The sequence below is a fragment of the Meleagris gallopavo genome, chromosome 21 (assembly GCF_905368555.1).
Source record: "Meleagris gallopavo chromosome 21, MGAL_WU_HG_1.1, whole genome shotgun sequence".
NCBI lineage: Eukaryota > Metazoa > Chordata > Aves > Galliformes > Phasianidae > Meleagris > Meleagris gallopavo.
Window position 1 is genome coordinate 8,696,108 of NC_139424.1, and position 11,780 is coordinate 8,707,887.

The 11,780-nt window shown below is 55.6% G+C and overlaps 1 protein-coding gene across 1 annotated transcript; it reads left to right on the top strand.

Moving 5' to 3' along the window:
• The first annotated feature begins 637 nt into the window (after positions 1–637).
• Positions 638–4,178, top strand: SRSF1 (serine and arginine rich splicing factor 1). The gene is made up of 4 exons (XM_085240944.1): positions 638–987; positions 1,209–1,393; positions 1,611–1,783; positions 2,054–4,178. The coding sequence occupies exons 1-4, from the start codon at positions 794–796 to the stop codon at positions 2,246–2,248; spliced, it is 747 nt and encodes a 248-aa protein (XP_085097070.1). The 5' UTR covers positions 638–793; the 3' UTR covers positions 2,249–4,178.
• The last annotated feature ends 7,602 nt before the right edge of the window (positions 4,179–11,780 follow it).

The following is an 11,780-nucleotide window of genomic DNA, read 5'->3' on the forward strand; positions in this document are numbered from 1 at the left end:
GCCTCCGCGCGGTCGAGCCCGTCCCGACCGCCTTCGCGCTTCGTCCGCTGAGAGGCCGGGGAGCGGCTCCTCCCTTCCCAAGGGCGCTGACACGGGAGAGGCCGGGCCGCAGCCATCCGGGCGGCCGCGGAACGGGGCGGGAACGGCCAGGAAAAGGACGCGACGTAACGGGCCCGACTTCGGCCAGCGTTGCGCACAGCCCGCGTCGCCCCGCAGTGCATTGTGGGCCGAGCCACGCCCCGCGCCTTGGCGCCAAGAGCCCCCGCCGCCGCAGCGCACTGTGGGACACCCCCAGCCCCGGCCGGGCCTTCTTGGCACTAGCGCCGCACCGGACGTGACGTCACACGGCTCGGCGCCCCGAAAACGGCGGCGGGGAAAAAGCGCCGCGCTCCCGTGGCGGACGGCGGAGCTTTCCGAAGGAGAACCTAGTTCGTCCCGTCCCCGCGGGCGGGAGCGGCGCCCCTCGCGCGGCCCCAACCTCTTTGGCGGAGCCTCGGAGGCGAAAGACAGAAGAGAGGAACTACTTTTCCGCAGCGCCGCGCATGCGCGACGGCGAGAGCGCGGCGGGAGACGAATCTCCGCATTCGAGTGGCCGCCGTGGGCGGCGCCGCGCCGCGGGGTGAGATCGCTGCGCGCGCTGCGAGCGCGAGGGGAGCCGCGGTCGCCATTTTGAAGCGGCGGTTGGGGGAGGCGGCGTGTGCGCTCCCGTCTGCCCGGCCCGGCCCCGCGCCCGCCCGCCCGCCCGCGCTCCGCGCACCGGCCCCGCACCGCCGCAGCCATTGCCGACCTCGGCATGTCCGGAGGGGGCGTGATCCGCGGCCCAGCCGGCAATAACGACTGCCGCATCTACGTGGGCAACCTGCCCCCCGACATCCGCACCAAGGACATCGAGGACGTCTTCTACAAATACGGCGCCATCCGCGACATCGACCTGAAGAACCGCCGCGGCGGGCCGCCCTTCGCCTTCGTGGAGTTCGAGGACCCCAGGTGAGCCCCCGCGCGGCCTTTCGGCGGGGGACGGGAGCGGCCTTCGGCGCGGCGCCGCCCGCCCCCCCCCGGCGCTGCGCCGCGCTGAGCTGCGCTGCGGGCCCGGCGCGGGGGGCGGTGGAGGCGGGGTGGGGCCGCGGGGAATGGAACAAAGGCGCTGCGGGGGGCGGCGCGTGGCAGGGCGCGGCCGCGCTCACCGCCCGTCCCGTCCCGACCCGCAGGGACGCGGAGGACGCCGTCTACGGGCGGGACGGTTACGATTACGATGGGTATCGCCTCCGCGTGGAGTTCCCTCGCAGCGGCCGGGGCACCGGCAGAGGAGGCGGCGGCGGCGGAGGGGGCGGAGCCCCGCGGGGCAGGTACGGCCCCCCGTCCCGGCGATCGGAGTACAGAGTGATCGTATCGGGTGAGTCACGGCTCTCTGCCTCCGGGTCCTTCCGGCCGCCGCGCGCGGGGTGCGACGCGGCTCCGCTTTTCTCGGGAGGGGCGCCGGGTGCCGCGGGCCGCGCTCGGCCGAACGGTCCTGCGGGCCGCGGGGTGGCTCTCGCCCTCCTGACGCCGTCCTCCCCGCAGGAGAGGCCCGTGCGATCGGGTTTTAAAGCCGGGTGTTGCTTTTTATCCAGGGCTGCCTCCAAGTGGAAGTTGGCAGGATTTAAAGGATCACATGCGTGAAGCAGGTGATGTATGTTATGCTGATGTTTTCCGAGATGGCACTGGTGTCGTGGAGTTTGTACGGAAGGAAGATATGACCTACGCTGTGCGAAAGCTGGATAACACTAAGTTTAGATCTCATGAGGTAGGTTTCACCCTTTCTTGGTTTTGGCCAGAATTGGATACAAAGGGCTTAACAGTAGGATGTGAAGGTAAGGAACGTGTGGTGTTCGTTGCGTTAATACACAAAGCAGCTAAACTGAGTCTGCTGTCAGTTCCTCACAGAATAGACTTTATTAAGGGTTTGATGTCTATTTCTGTGCTTTAGTAAACGATATCTGCAGTCTGTCAGCATGCCTAAAACGATGGCCCTGAAGCTTAGACCTTTCAATCGAAAGTTCTGTCTATTCAATAGGGAGAAACTGCCTACATCCGTGTTAAAGTTGATGGTCCAAGAAGTCCAAGCTATGGAAGATCTCGGTCACGCAGCCGTAGTCGTAGCAGAAGCCGTAGTCGAAGCAACAGCAGAAGCCGCAGTTATTCCCCACGAAGAAGCAGAGGATCTCCACGCTACTCTCCCCGCCACAGCAGATCCCGATCTCGTACATAAGCGATCACTAGCTCTGATCTTTTTGTAGAACCCCATGTTGTACACAGTTTTCCTTTACTCAGTACAGTCTTTCAATTTTTTTTTTTTTAATTCAAACTGTTTTATTCAAATCGGCTGAAGTGTTGAATTGCATTCTTGTGTAAAATCCCTAGTGAGTATTTGCTCCGTAACAACAACATTCCCCTCATGTCTTTGGTAAACTGTATTTTAATTGATGTCAGTCAGGATTGTTTCAATTTAGTTATAGTTAAATACCACCATTCTTCAAACTGTGGTATTGCTGTGTAAATGTCTCAGTGTTCAGCTATGGTTTATGCGAGCTGGGGATGTTGGGATGTTTGTGGCTAACTTGTCTCTTCTGGGGGATCTTATATTTTATCTTGCCTTTTCGTGTGTCTTTCTGTAGACATATCTGAAGAGATGGATTAAGAATGCTTTGGATTAAAGGATTGTGGAGCACATGTCAATCATTTTAGGATTGTCAAAAGGAGGATTGAGGAGGATCAGATCAATAATGGAGGCAATGGTATGACTCCAAGTGCTATTGTCACAGATGAACTTGGCAGTATTGACCTTATACTGAGACAGGTGAATTGAGAACGTGCGCCTGCGTGTCACTTCTTCAGGCACCTCTTGGTCACTGCAGGCTACAATTGCTCTTCTCTTTAAAACCCTCTTGGCAATTGTGGCTCAGTACTTGCTGTTGTAAATCCTTATTCCATTCTAGTTTTTTTTTTTAAAGGAGTAAACCGGGACAGGGGTGGGAGTATTGGTTTACTTTGTCGTGCAGCATTTGGTTACAAGTGTTAATGTTCCGTAGTACTTCTACACTTGCAGATCAAGGGTATCTTTAAATCCGAGTATAATATCAATACTGCTAAAATCTGCATGTCCTCTGTGTGACTGATACAGCGTTGCTATTTCATTTTTTTAAAGTATCAGAATGAAAGAAAAAAAAATAAGAGAACCTAGTTGGGAATAGTTTGTCAGCCCTTCCCCCAGACTAATTCAGATTTGACTCACCGGTATGCTTGAAAACTGCAGTTAGTTAACTTTGTTACCTTCCAGCTAGGGGTGCTAGCTGTAGCTTAGACGTGCAGTAGGCGGATAGCTTTAGCAGTAAACTTTTCCAATTTCATAAACATTTTTTGCAACCACAAAACCTGTAGCACACCACCGTACAAGCAATGAGTATGTTGGCATTTTCAGTTGACATATGTAAATATTACAGTGTTTCCTCCAAATAATTAACATTTCTTAAAAAAAAAAAAAAATAGCATCACCATTCAGAAGCTTGTTTTGGGGAATTGATAGTTATTAATGTACATCTGTATTAATTGATGGCAAACATAACTGATCATTCCCCAGAATCCTATTTTTTCATTGCAGTATCTAACTTTTTGCCTCCTCTTTTTTGGTTTTGCTGGTTATAAAGGTTTGGATTGGAGAGGGCTCACTGGATCCCAATCCTTGGAGCTGGATCATTGGATTCAAATCATAATGTGGATAGGATAGGGAGGCTGAATGGCAAGGATTCATGGAGCGGGATCAGATTACCAGGAACGTAGGAGTGGATTCCTGCCCCAACCAAACCGCATTCGTGTGGATTTTTTATTCAACTCAATTGGCTATTCCAAAGATTTTTCTTTCCTATTTTTGACGATTGGAGCCCTTATGATGCACGATGGAATTTTTCATTTTTTGGTAAAAGGAGCAAAGCGAGGACCTGGAGAGGTACGCTGGAGCAATCTCCTTGGAAGGATTCAGCACGAGTAGATGGTAAACGTTAAATGGGAAAAAGGGGGGTTTGTTTAAACAAAAAAAAAAAGTCATTTCTCTAAATTTAAAGTCAAAAATTGGAGTTTAAGTAGGCTTTCAATTGGCTATTGCATTTTTTTTTTCTTTGACAAATAAAATTTTTTAAAAATCACGCATGGCTGTCATCATTTGCTGATTAAAGTCTGCTTACCACAGGAGCTGCAGCATTGTTCACATTAGCAGACAAAAGGCTCTTGTGTTCAACAACGATCTGCTGTTCCGCAGGAAGCGCCGGCGTTGGAGCTCCTGCATGAAGGAACGGGTGCCCTGTGGGACACGGATGGAATTTATTAGTTAGGGGAAAAGAAGAAAGAGTTCTAACCGCTAACAAAAGGTGCTTTACTTCTGGTAATGATAACAACTGGAGTGATTGTGCAAGAGAAGTGTGAGATCAGCCAGGCCCAGCATTCCCCCCTGCCTTCCTCAGAAACTGCTCAGACACTGCAGGCTGTGTCCCCACACCTGGCTTCTCCAGTACTGGCAGACTTGGAGACTGCGTGCAGGAGGCACATCTAGCATGAAGGATGTGGATGTTCCTTCGGTTTCCTGATGAGGTAATACTGAACTTACTGAGTTCAGTTCACGAGGAATTCAAGTGTTAACGCTGAGCGAGCAGGAAAACTTTCCATAGGATGTGCAGTTGTCTGCCAGTGTCTGAGTGTGCTGCTGTGGCAGCGGTCAGGCTGGTGCTCAGACAGGATGCTGCTGTGTGTGTGTGTGCAGGAATGGCTGGCTGGTGGCTGGGCAGGGCAGGGCAGGGCAGAGGCATGCTGTATTTCCAGGTAGGAGCACAGAAACGCATTCAGGGTGAGATGAGCAGCTTTGGGCTGGGAAGCTGCATGCTGCAGTGTGTAACCTGTACAGCTTGCTGCGTATGGTGAGTTTGGTACAGGATGTTGCATCCATGCAGAAGTACTACGCTGCCAGAGGTGTGTGTGAGATGCTCTTTTTTTTGAGATACAGTTGCTTTTTGGGGAGAGGAGGGAGTGGAGCAGCAGAGATGAGAGGTGATCTGGGAGTGCACAGAGGTGTGCTGCCTCTTGCCAGGAGGGTTAGGCTGTGGGAAGGGAGGGAGGGGAGCACTCTGTGCTGTCAGAGCAAGGAAGGTTGGCCCCAGACCCAAACCCTCATGGGAATTCAATCTGTTCTGTCACCTGTGTTCAGGAAAGGGGAACCTGGAACAGTTGTACAGCAAGGGAAGCAAAACCTTTTGTATTGCAGAATTAAACCTTGGAGGGTTTGGTTTAACTGGAAGGGGCTGCTGTGAATGCGTAAGGGCTGGAAAGAAAGCAAACTGCTCAGGAGAGGAGTTGGGACCTTGAGAAGGGGGATACAGTCCTGTGATTGTGGTACAGGAACCAATGCTGAGCCAAGCAGTGCAACCCAAGTCAGTGGTTCTCAGCAAGCTAATATGTAGCTAATTAGTGTGCTGTAGTGCTAAATGAAGGGGTGTTTGGCTGACTTTGGGATGTGGGAAGTACCCGCGCAGGCTGTAATGGCAGAGGTGTGAGAAGGCTTTCAGGTGCCCGGCCGGCTCCCCCAGGCTCTCCAGAGCGCTGCCAGGTGAGAGCAGAGCTGCGTGCTGAGGGCTCTGATCGGCAGCTGCTCCATCTGTGTGCGCCTCAGACATGTGGGCTGCAAATCCTGCGGGATCGGCTGCTGCTATGGTCATCTCAAGTGGTTCGCAGCACTAGTAGGGCTCTGCAAGGCTGCTGCTCCCGAGGGGGGTGAGAGCGCGCTGGTGTCGGTGTGCCGAGGCACGGGTGGGAGCAGCAGTGCTTCAGGGCTGCAGCACTCCCGTGCTGCAGGTGGGTACGGCCCCGTGCATCCTACTGCTGCCGAGCTGGAGGCAGCTACCTGCTGGTGCGCTTTGCAGGCGGCCGTGTGATGCCAAAGCGCCGCTCTGTTGGTACACTGAGGGCAATTGTTGGCCCGGGGGATGTGTGGCCGCTCTGTTTCACCCTGGGCCCCGCAGCTGGCAGCAAACAGCGAGCCCATACTGCGCCCATTGTGTGCTGTGCAGGGAGGGAGGGAGGGGTCTGTCGTCCTCAACTGCGCGCGACGCCGATAGCGTTGATAATAAGCGTTGGGTTGATAATAAACCCAACATTAGCACCAAAATAGAAATGGGTAGAAAGCTTGTGGTTTCTCCTACAAACCGCAGTTTGGGGTTTTTTGTTGGTTGGTTGCTATCTATCTATATATATATTTTTTTTTTTTTTAACAGAAACTTCTGCTTTAGAGCAGCAGAGCCTCCCTCCCTCCTCACTCTGGTAGCGGCAGTCAGGGCTCCAGGGCTCTGCCCCACCTGCAGCAGCTGGCTTCTCCTTCCACAGCACAGTCCTAACAATTCCTGGTTCTGCCAGGAGTAGCTGCAGCTTTGGTGAGAGTCCAACTTCCCCCCTCGAGTGCAAAGTATTCCCCGTTGCCTTTGCACGAGGAAGAGCAATTTCTCTTAAATTGCATTTAAAACAATTTCAGGTAGAAAGCTGAATGAATAACAGATGGGATTCCATGCAGTTCCTAAGTAAGGACCCTTCCCTGAAGTCTTTCCTATGTGCACGAGGGCAGCAGGGGCTCAGGCTGCAGTGCTCCGTGCGCAGCTGCTCCGGTCGTGCTTTGTGCTGCCTTCATGCAGCTGCTGTGCAGCACGTGGCCATTGCCCGGCATGGAGAAGGGCTCCATTGGGATGCAGCAGGAGCAGGGCCGGAGGCACAGCCAGGTCCCGTTGGCTTTGCCCATCCTGTGCTGCTCAGCCTGCTGCGTACCAGAGGGCTGAGTGTCTGTGAACCAGTTGTGGGGCTATTAACATAATTTTATGCACTAATTTGTGTGATCATTAAAGAGTTGAAAAGGCCATTGTTCACATGAGTAATTACCTCTGTGTTCTAATAGCTTTAATTCATCCTGTAAGTGAGTTTCATATTTGTGTGACTCAGCTGAAGATTCGTGCTTTGGCTATAATACGATTTGAAAGTCTTCATTGCTTATGAGGGTGGGTGTTGCTGGGGGCTGTGACCCCACACAGCTGCGAGTGCAGGCCGTGTTACCACGGGGTGGGCTGAGGCTGCGGGGAACCTCCTGCCCCTGGGGTGGCACGCGTGGCCTCTGAGAGCAGAGATTTCAAAACGAGCGAGTTCCATAGCCCGGCGGTGTGCTGCGCCCCGGGGGTCCTCCTCGCAGCAAACAGCAGGGCTGTGCTCTTCTGGAGACTTTCGGTACTGCGTTAGCAGTGGGGAAAACTTCCTCTGCACCGCTTTGCAGCGGGTGTGGATCTGCCTTCTTTTGCTCTGTGTGTGTGTGTGTGTGCATCCCTGAGAGGCAGCTGCAGGAGCTGCAGGTGGAGGAGCTGCAGGCAGAGGAGCAGCGGTGGCACGGCGCGCCCTGACTTCGCACGGCCAGCACTGCTGCGCAGCTCAGCCTCCAGCGGAGGTCTCCCCACGTACATCCCTGCCCGCACACAGCAGCCGCCTCTCAGCCTGGGGTTGTGCCCCCGCTCTGCACAGCAGAGCCTCCCCGGCACGGCGCACAGCAGGCGAATGCGCCAGCATTGATTACGCTGAGAAAATCCATAACTGCCAAATGAGATTAACCCCCCTACGCGCACGGGCACAGGTCCCGCTCAAAGCAAACAGCAGAGAATAAACAACGCGGGCGCACGGCACGAGTGGGGCTGGAGCTGCGCCCGCTGCCCACAGCGCCCGGGGGCGGCTCCGTGGCTGCGGGTGGGCAGGAGGCAGCGGCTGCTGGGCTGTATGGCTGCCGGTGTCGGAGCAGGGATTACTGCTCGGATTTCCCTCGTTCACGGCCGCGCTGTTCTGTGCGGCGCTGACCCGACGTGCGCGGCCGCGTGGCACTGCTGGCCAGGCAGATGGTGGGAAGGGAGCGGGGCAGGAGCGGATGTTTCTGCACAGCCCTCGGCCCCAAAGGAATTATGACTAAAAATGGTCACTGGTGATGAAGCGGAGGAGCTGTGCTGCTGTGTGATTGCTTCTCTCGCTGCCGCCTGAAGTTTCAAATCAAGCGCAGAGCTGGGAAGCAGCAAACGTGGCACCAGCGTGGTGCCAGGTCTCTGAGCTGCAGGAGACGAAGAATTCTGGTGCTGTGCACCACGTGTATGTGTGGAGCCGAGGGATGGCAGCAGATCTGATGCTCAGTGTGGGTGGGTGGCACTGCTGGCACCGTACTGCTGGGTGTCCCTAAGAAGTGCCACTGCTACAACCTTTCCCTGGGTCAACGTGAGGGTGTGAAATGTGCCAAGGATGGCAGCGAGGCCGGCAGCTGACGTGGTGGTTCTGAGCAGTGTGAATGGGACGGCAATGTGGCAGCAGCAGTGTGGTGGGAAAAGCTCCGGTGGAATAGGCAACATAGTACTGCAGGGCTGTGCAGCACTCCCAGCATGGGGCAGCCCCAAGCTCAAGGTGCTGAGTGGAGATTAGTGAGCGCCCAGCTGAGGGCAAGGAGGTGGAAAGAGATAACGCTGCTTCCCCAGCGCAGGGCTAAACATAGCTGCACTGCTGCTCGCCTGCAGGCACAGCCAGGGCCGTGCTGGGCACAGCGTGGGAGCACCGTGCTGCCGTTGGAAAGCTGTGTTAGCATCTGTCACTCACGGGGCTGCAGGGATGTGAGTTGGTGGGACTGTAGAGATGGGAGCCATTGGCAATGGGTGAGTCTCAAGGGCAGCCCAGGATGCGCTGTGATGGGGATGGGCACCTCGAAGTTTGGTGCTGACAACATGAAAACAGAGTGGGAGAGCACGGAGATCCCCGCTGAGGACTCATAACAAAACTCCATACTGAGCAGCTTCTTACTGCTGCTCCATTGATAGCCACAGTGCCTGGCTGCGGTGATTCAGCTGGCTGGCTCTGATTTCCAGCATCCTATTTTCCTCTTTTGAAAAGTGGAGTGATCTTTCAGATGCACTAATTGCCAGGCACAGAGGATACTCTGGTTGGTGGTGGGAGCTCCCTGCCAAGCAAGCACTGGGGCTGAAGAGTGCCGGCACCGGTGCTGCTGGCGGGCACAGGATGGCAGAGGAATCACAGTGGGAGATGGCAGCGGGTGTCGTGACGGTGACGGCCATCCACCTGCCATCCATCCCTGGGCTCTGCTCCAGCAGAGGCGGTATAGTGGGAGCTCTTGGGGGATGCCAGGACTCCCAGTGCTGTGCCCTGTAGCTGTGCTGGAGATGCCCCCCGCAGCCACCCAGTAGCCCCACAGCGACCAGTGGTTGTCACACCATCCAGTGTGCGTTTCCCAGTTTCATATTTTGCTATCTCTTTTTAGCTGCCTGGATCTGTTTGAAGAGGAAGTCGAGGCTGCGTGGAGAGCAAATAGAGAAGGCACGAAGTTGGGAAAGCAGCAAAAGGGAACTGCCCCTGGCAGCGATCTCGGTGACGCCATCCCCGCTTATTGACACACTCGAGGGCTCTTCAGCCGCGCAGAGCTGTGAAATTCAAAGCACGCTGTGCCGCCCCAGGAGCAGAGCATAAACAGAGCGGGGCTCCTCCAAAGCTGAAATATTTGACAACATTTTCTATTCTTAGCCATCCAAGCGCACGCTCACGGAACTGAGTCGGAGCGCTGCGTGTCAGCAGGCAGCCACGGGCTGGGGAAGCGCTGCGGCTCCAGCGCACGGCTGGGGACGGTGCGGGTCGCAGCGCCGGGCTCGGATCCGTGCTGCGCCCTCGGAACAGCGCGAGAGGCACGGAGAACGGAAACGCCGATCGCGCTTTGGTGTCTCGCAGCCCACGATGAGTGCTGACACCCGGGGCGCTGCAAGGGGACGGCACGGAATTGCTGCCCGGGGAGGGAGGGAGCATCCACTTCCACCATCCCCGCGCACCAGCACAGGACGGGGCAGCTAATGGCGCCCGCACGCTGCGCGTCGTTAACTGCTTCGTGGCTGCCACGCTGCCGGGAGCCGCTCGGCTCTGTGGGTTTCACGAGTTATCCACGGTTATTCATTCTGCCAGCCCCGGGGACAGGCGCGCTCCCGGCTGAGGGCTGTCGCACCCTCTGCTCCTGGGGCACCGCGGCGGTGCGCGGCTTTGGGCAGCGCGGGCGGCGGGCGGTGCTGAGGGCGCTGGGCGCGGGATGCAGAGCGGGTCAGCAGCAGCGCTCCCGTCCTCTCGTGCCGTGCGGGAAGAAAGGGGGAAAGTTTTGTTCCGAGAGGCAGGGAAAGCTGTCTCAGGCGGGCGCTAAGTGGGCCGGGGGATCCCGCTGCCCCAGGAATTCCCGCTGCACGTTCGCTGCGTACCCGGGCGGCGGTGGCTGCTGATGTTATCGCTGTCCCAGCTCGGTGACTAAGGCAGCTGGAAGGTACAAGTTAAACAGCGCGGCGCGCCGAGTCACCTGCTGCGTGGGTTTGTCCAAAGTGGAGCTGCGTTAATTAAGACAGAGAGTTTACAAATCTATCCTTTGTTTATTGTGCTTTGGGGCATAGAAAATGTAAATAGGTGTTTTCAAACACTGTGGCTTTTTATATTTCCAGTTATAATTCTGCGTAAAGGGAAGTTTGTCAGGTTTGGCATGGGCTTGCCCTTTACCAACACTCTCCTGCAGCTCACGCTCCCCTTAGGGCCGTCTGCTCTGCGCTGCTCTGCTTCCTGCAGCTTTCTCCTGACTCTGGGACATCCCAGGTGTGTGGGGCTGTTCCCCGTCCCCTGCTCAGGGGGCCCAGCCACACTCATCCGAGAGGAACCCGCTGCTACTCCCCATTCCCTCCTCTTCCAACTTAGGATGTGCTGAACATTCTCCTCACTTCTGTTTCTGAAGGTGCTTTATGCCCTCTTGGTTGTTTAACTGTAAAAATAACCAAAACCTCAAGTTTGGCCTCCTATGTACTGATCAGGATTTCTTCGATGACTCAGTGATACGCTTGGGTGGTTCCCTTCACCTTTAATTGAAGTGAGTGTGAGCCCTCCACAAAGAGCCCTCTCGCAAAGCCCTATTAATAAGTGTTAACAAAAATAACCCAGCAACCAGAAGAAAAGAGCCGCCAGCAGCAGTGATTTCTCTCTCTGTAAGGGTGGGGTTCCTCTCCCGGCTCTCCCTGTGGCAGACAGGAATGCAGGACAGGAGATGACAGCTGCCCTGTGCCCATTTGGACACAGCATCCCTAGCAGGAGCTGCCTGGGTTGGGCTGAGGGACACCCGCAGTACCGACCCGAGGAGTCCTTCATTTGTACATTTGTCTCAGCTCAGGGCTCCTGAAGCCCAGGTATTGGTGTGTTCTTCCCCCTTCACTTGTGTGTGTGTTTGTCCCAGCTCCTGCAGCCCATTCAGAGTACTTTATATGCTCTGTCCTGGATTTATCATAACAGAGCTCTGCAAAACTCTTTTGATTGCAAACAGATTTTGGCATTACCACTCAGCTCCCACACCAGGGTTTGGAGGAAAAAACTGACAGATACCTGAAGGTGCAGAAACAGCTGCAAGGACAGACGCTAGCAGAAGTGCTGCTGTTTCACAATAGGGTTGGGAGGTGGAGAAACACAGTCGGTCCTTTACACCGCCATGCAGCACTGGGGTCCCCTCCACATCCCTTGTGCCCCGGCACATCGCTGCTGCAGCAAACCCAGCCTGCCCAATCTGCTGCTGGGCCCGTCCTTTGTGTTACCGATCATCCAACGCCCAACAGAATGAAAGAAGCGCCCGGCTCCCCATCGACGGGGGAAGTAGTACGGGACAGCATCAGTGAGGTGAGGCAGAT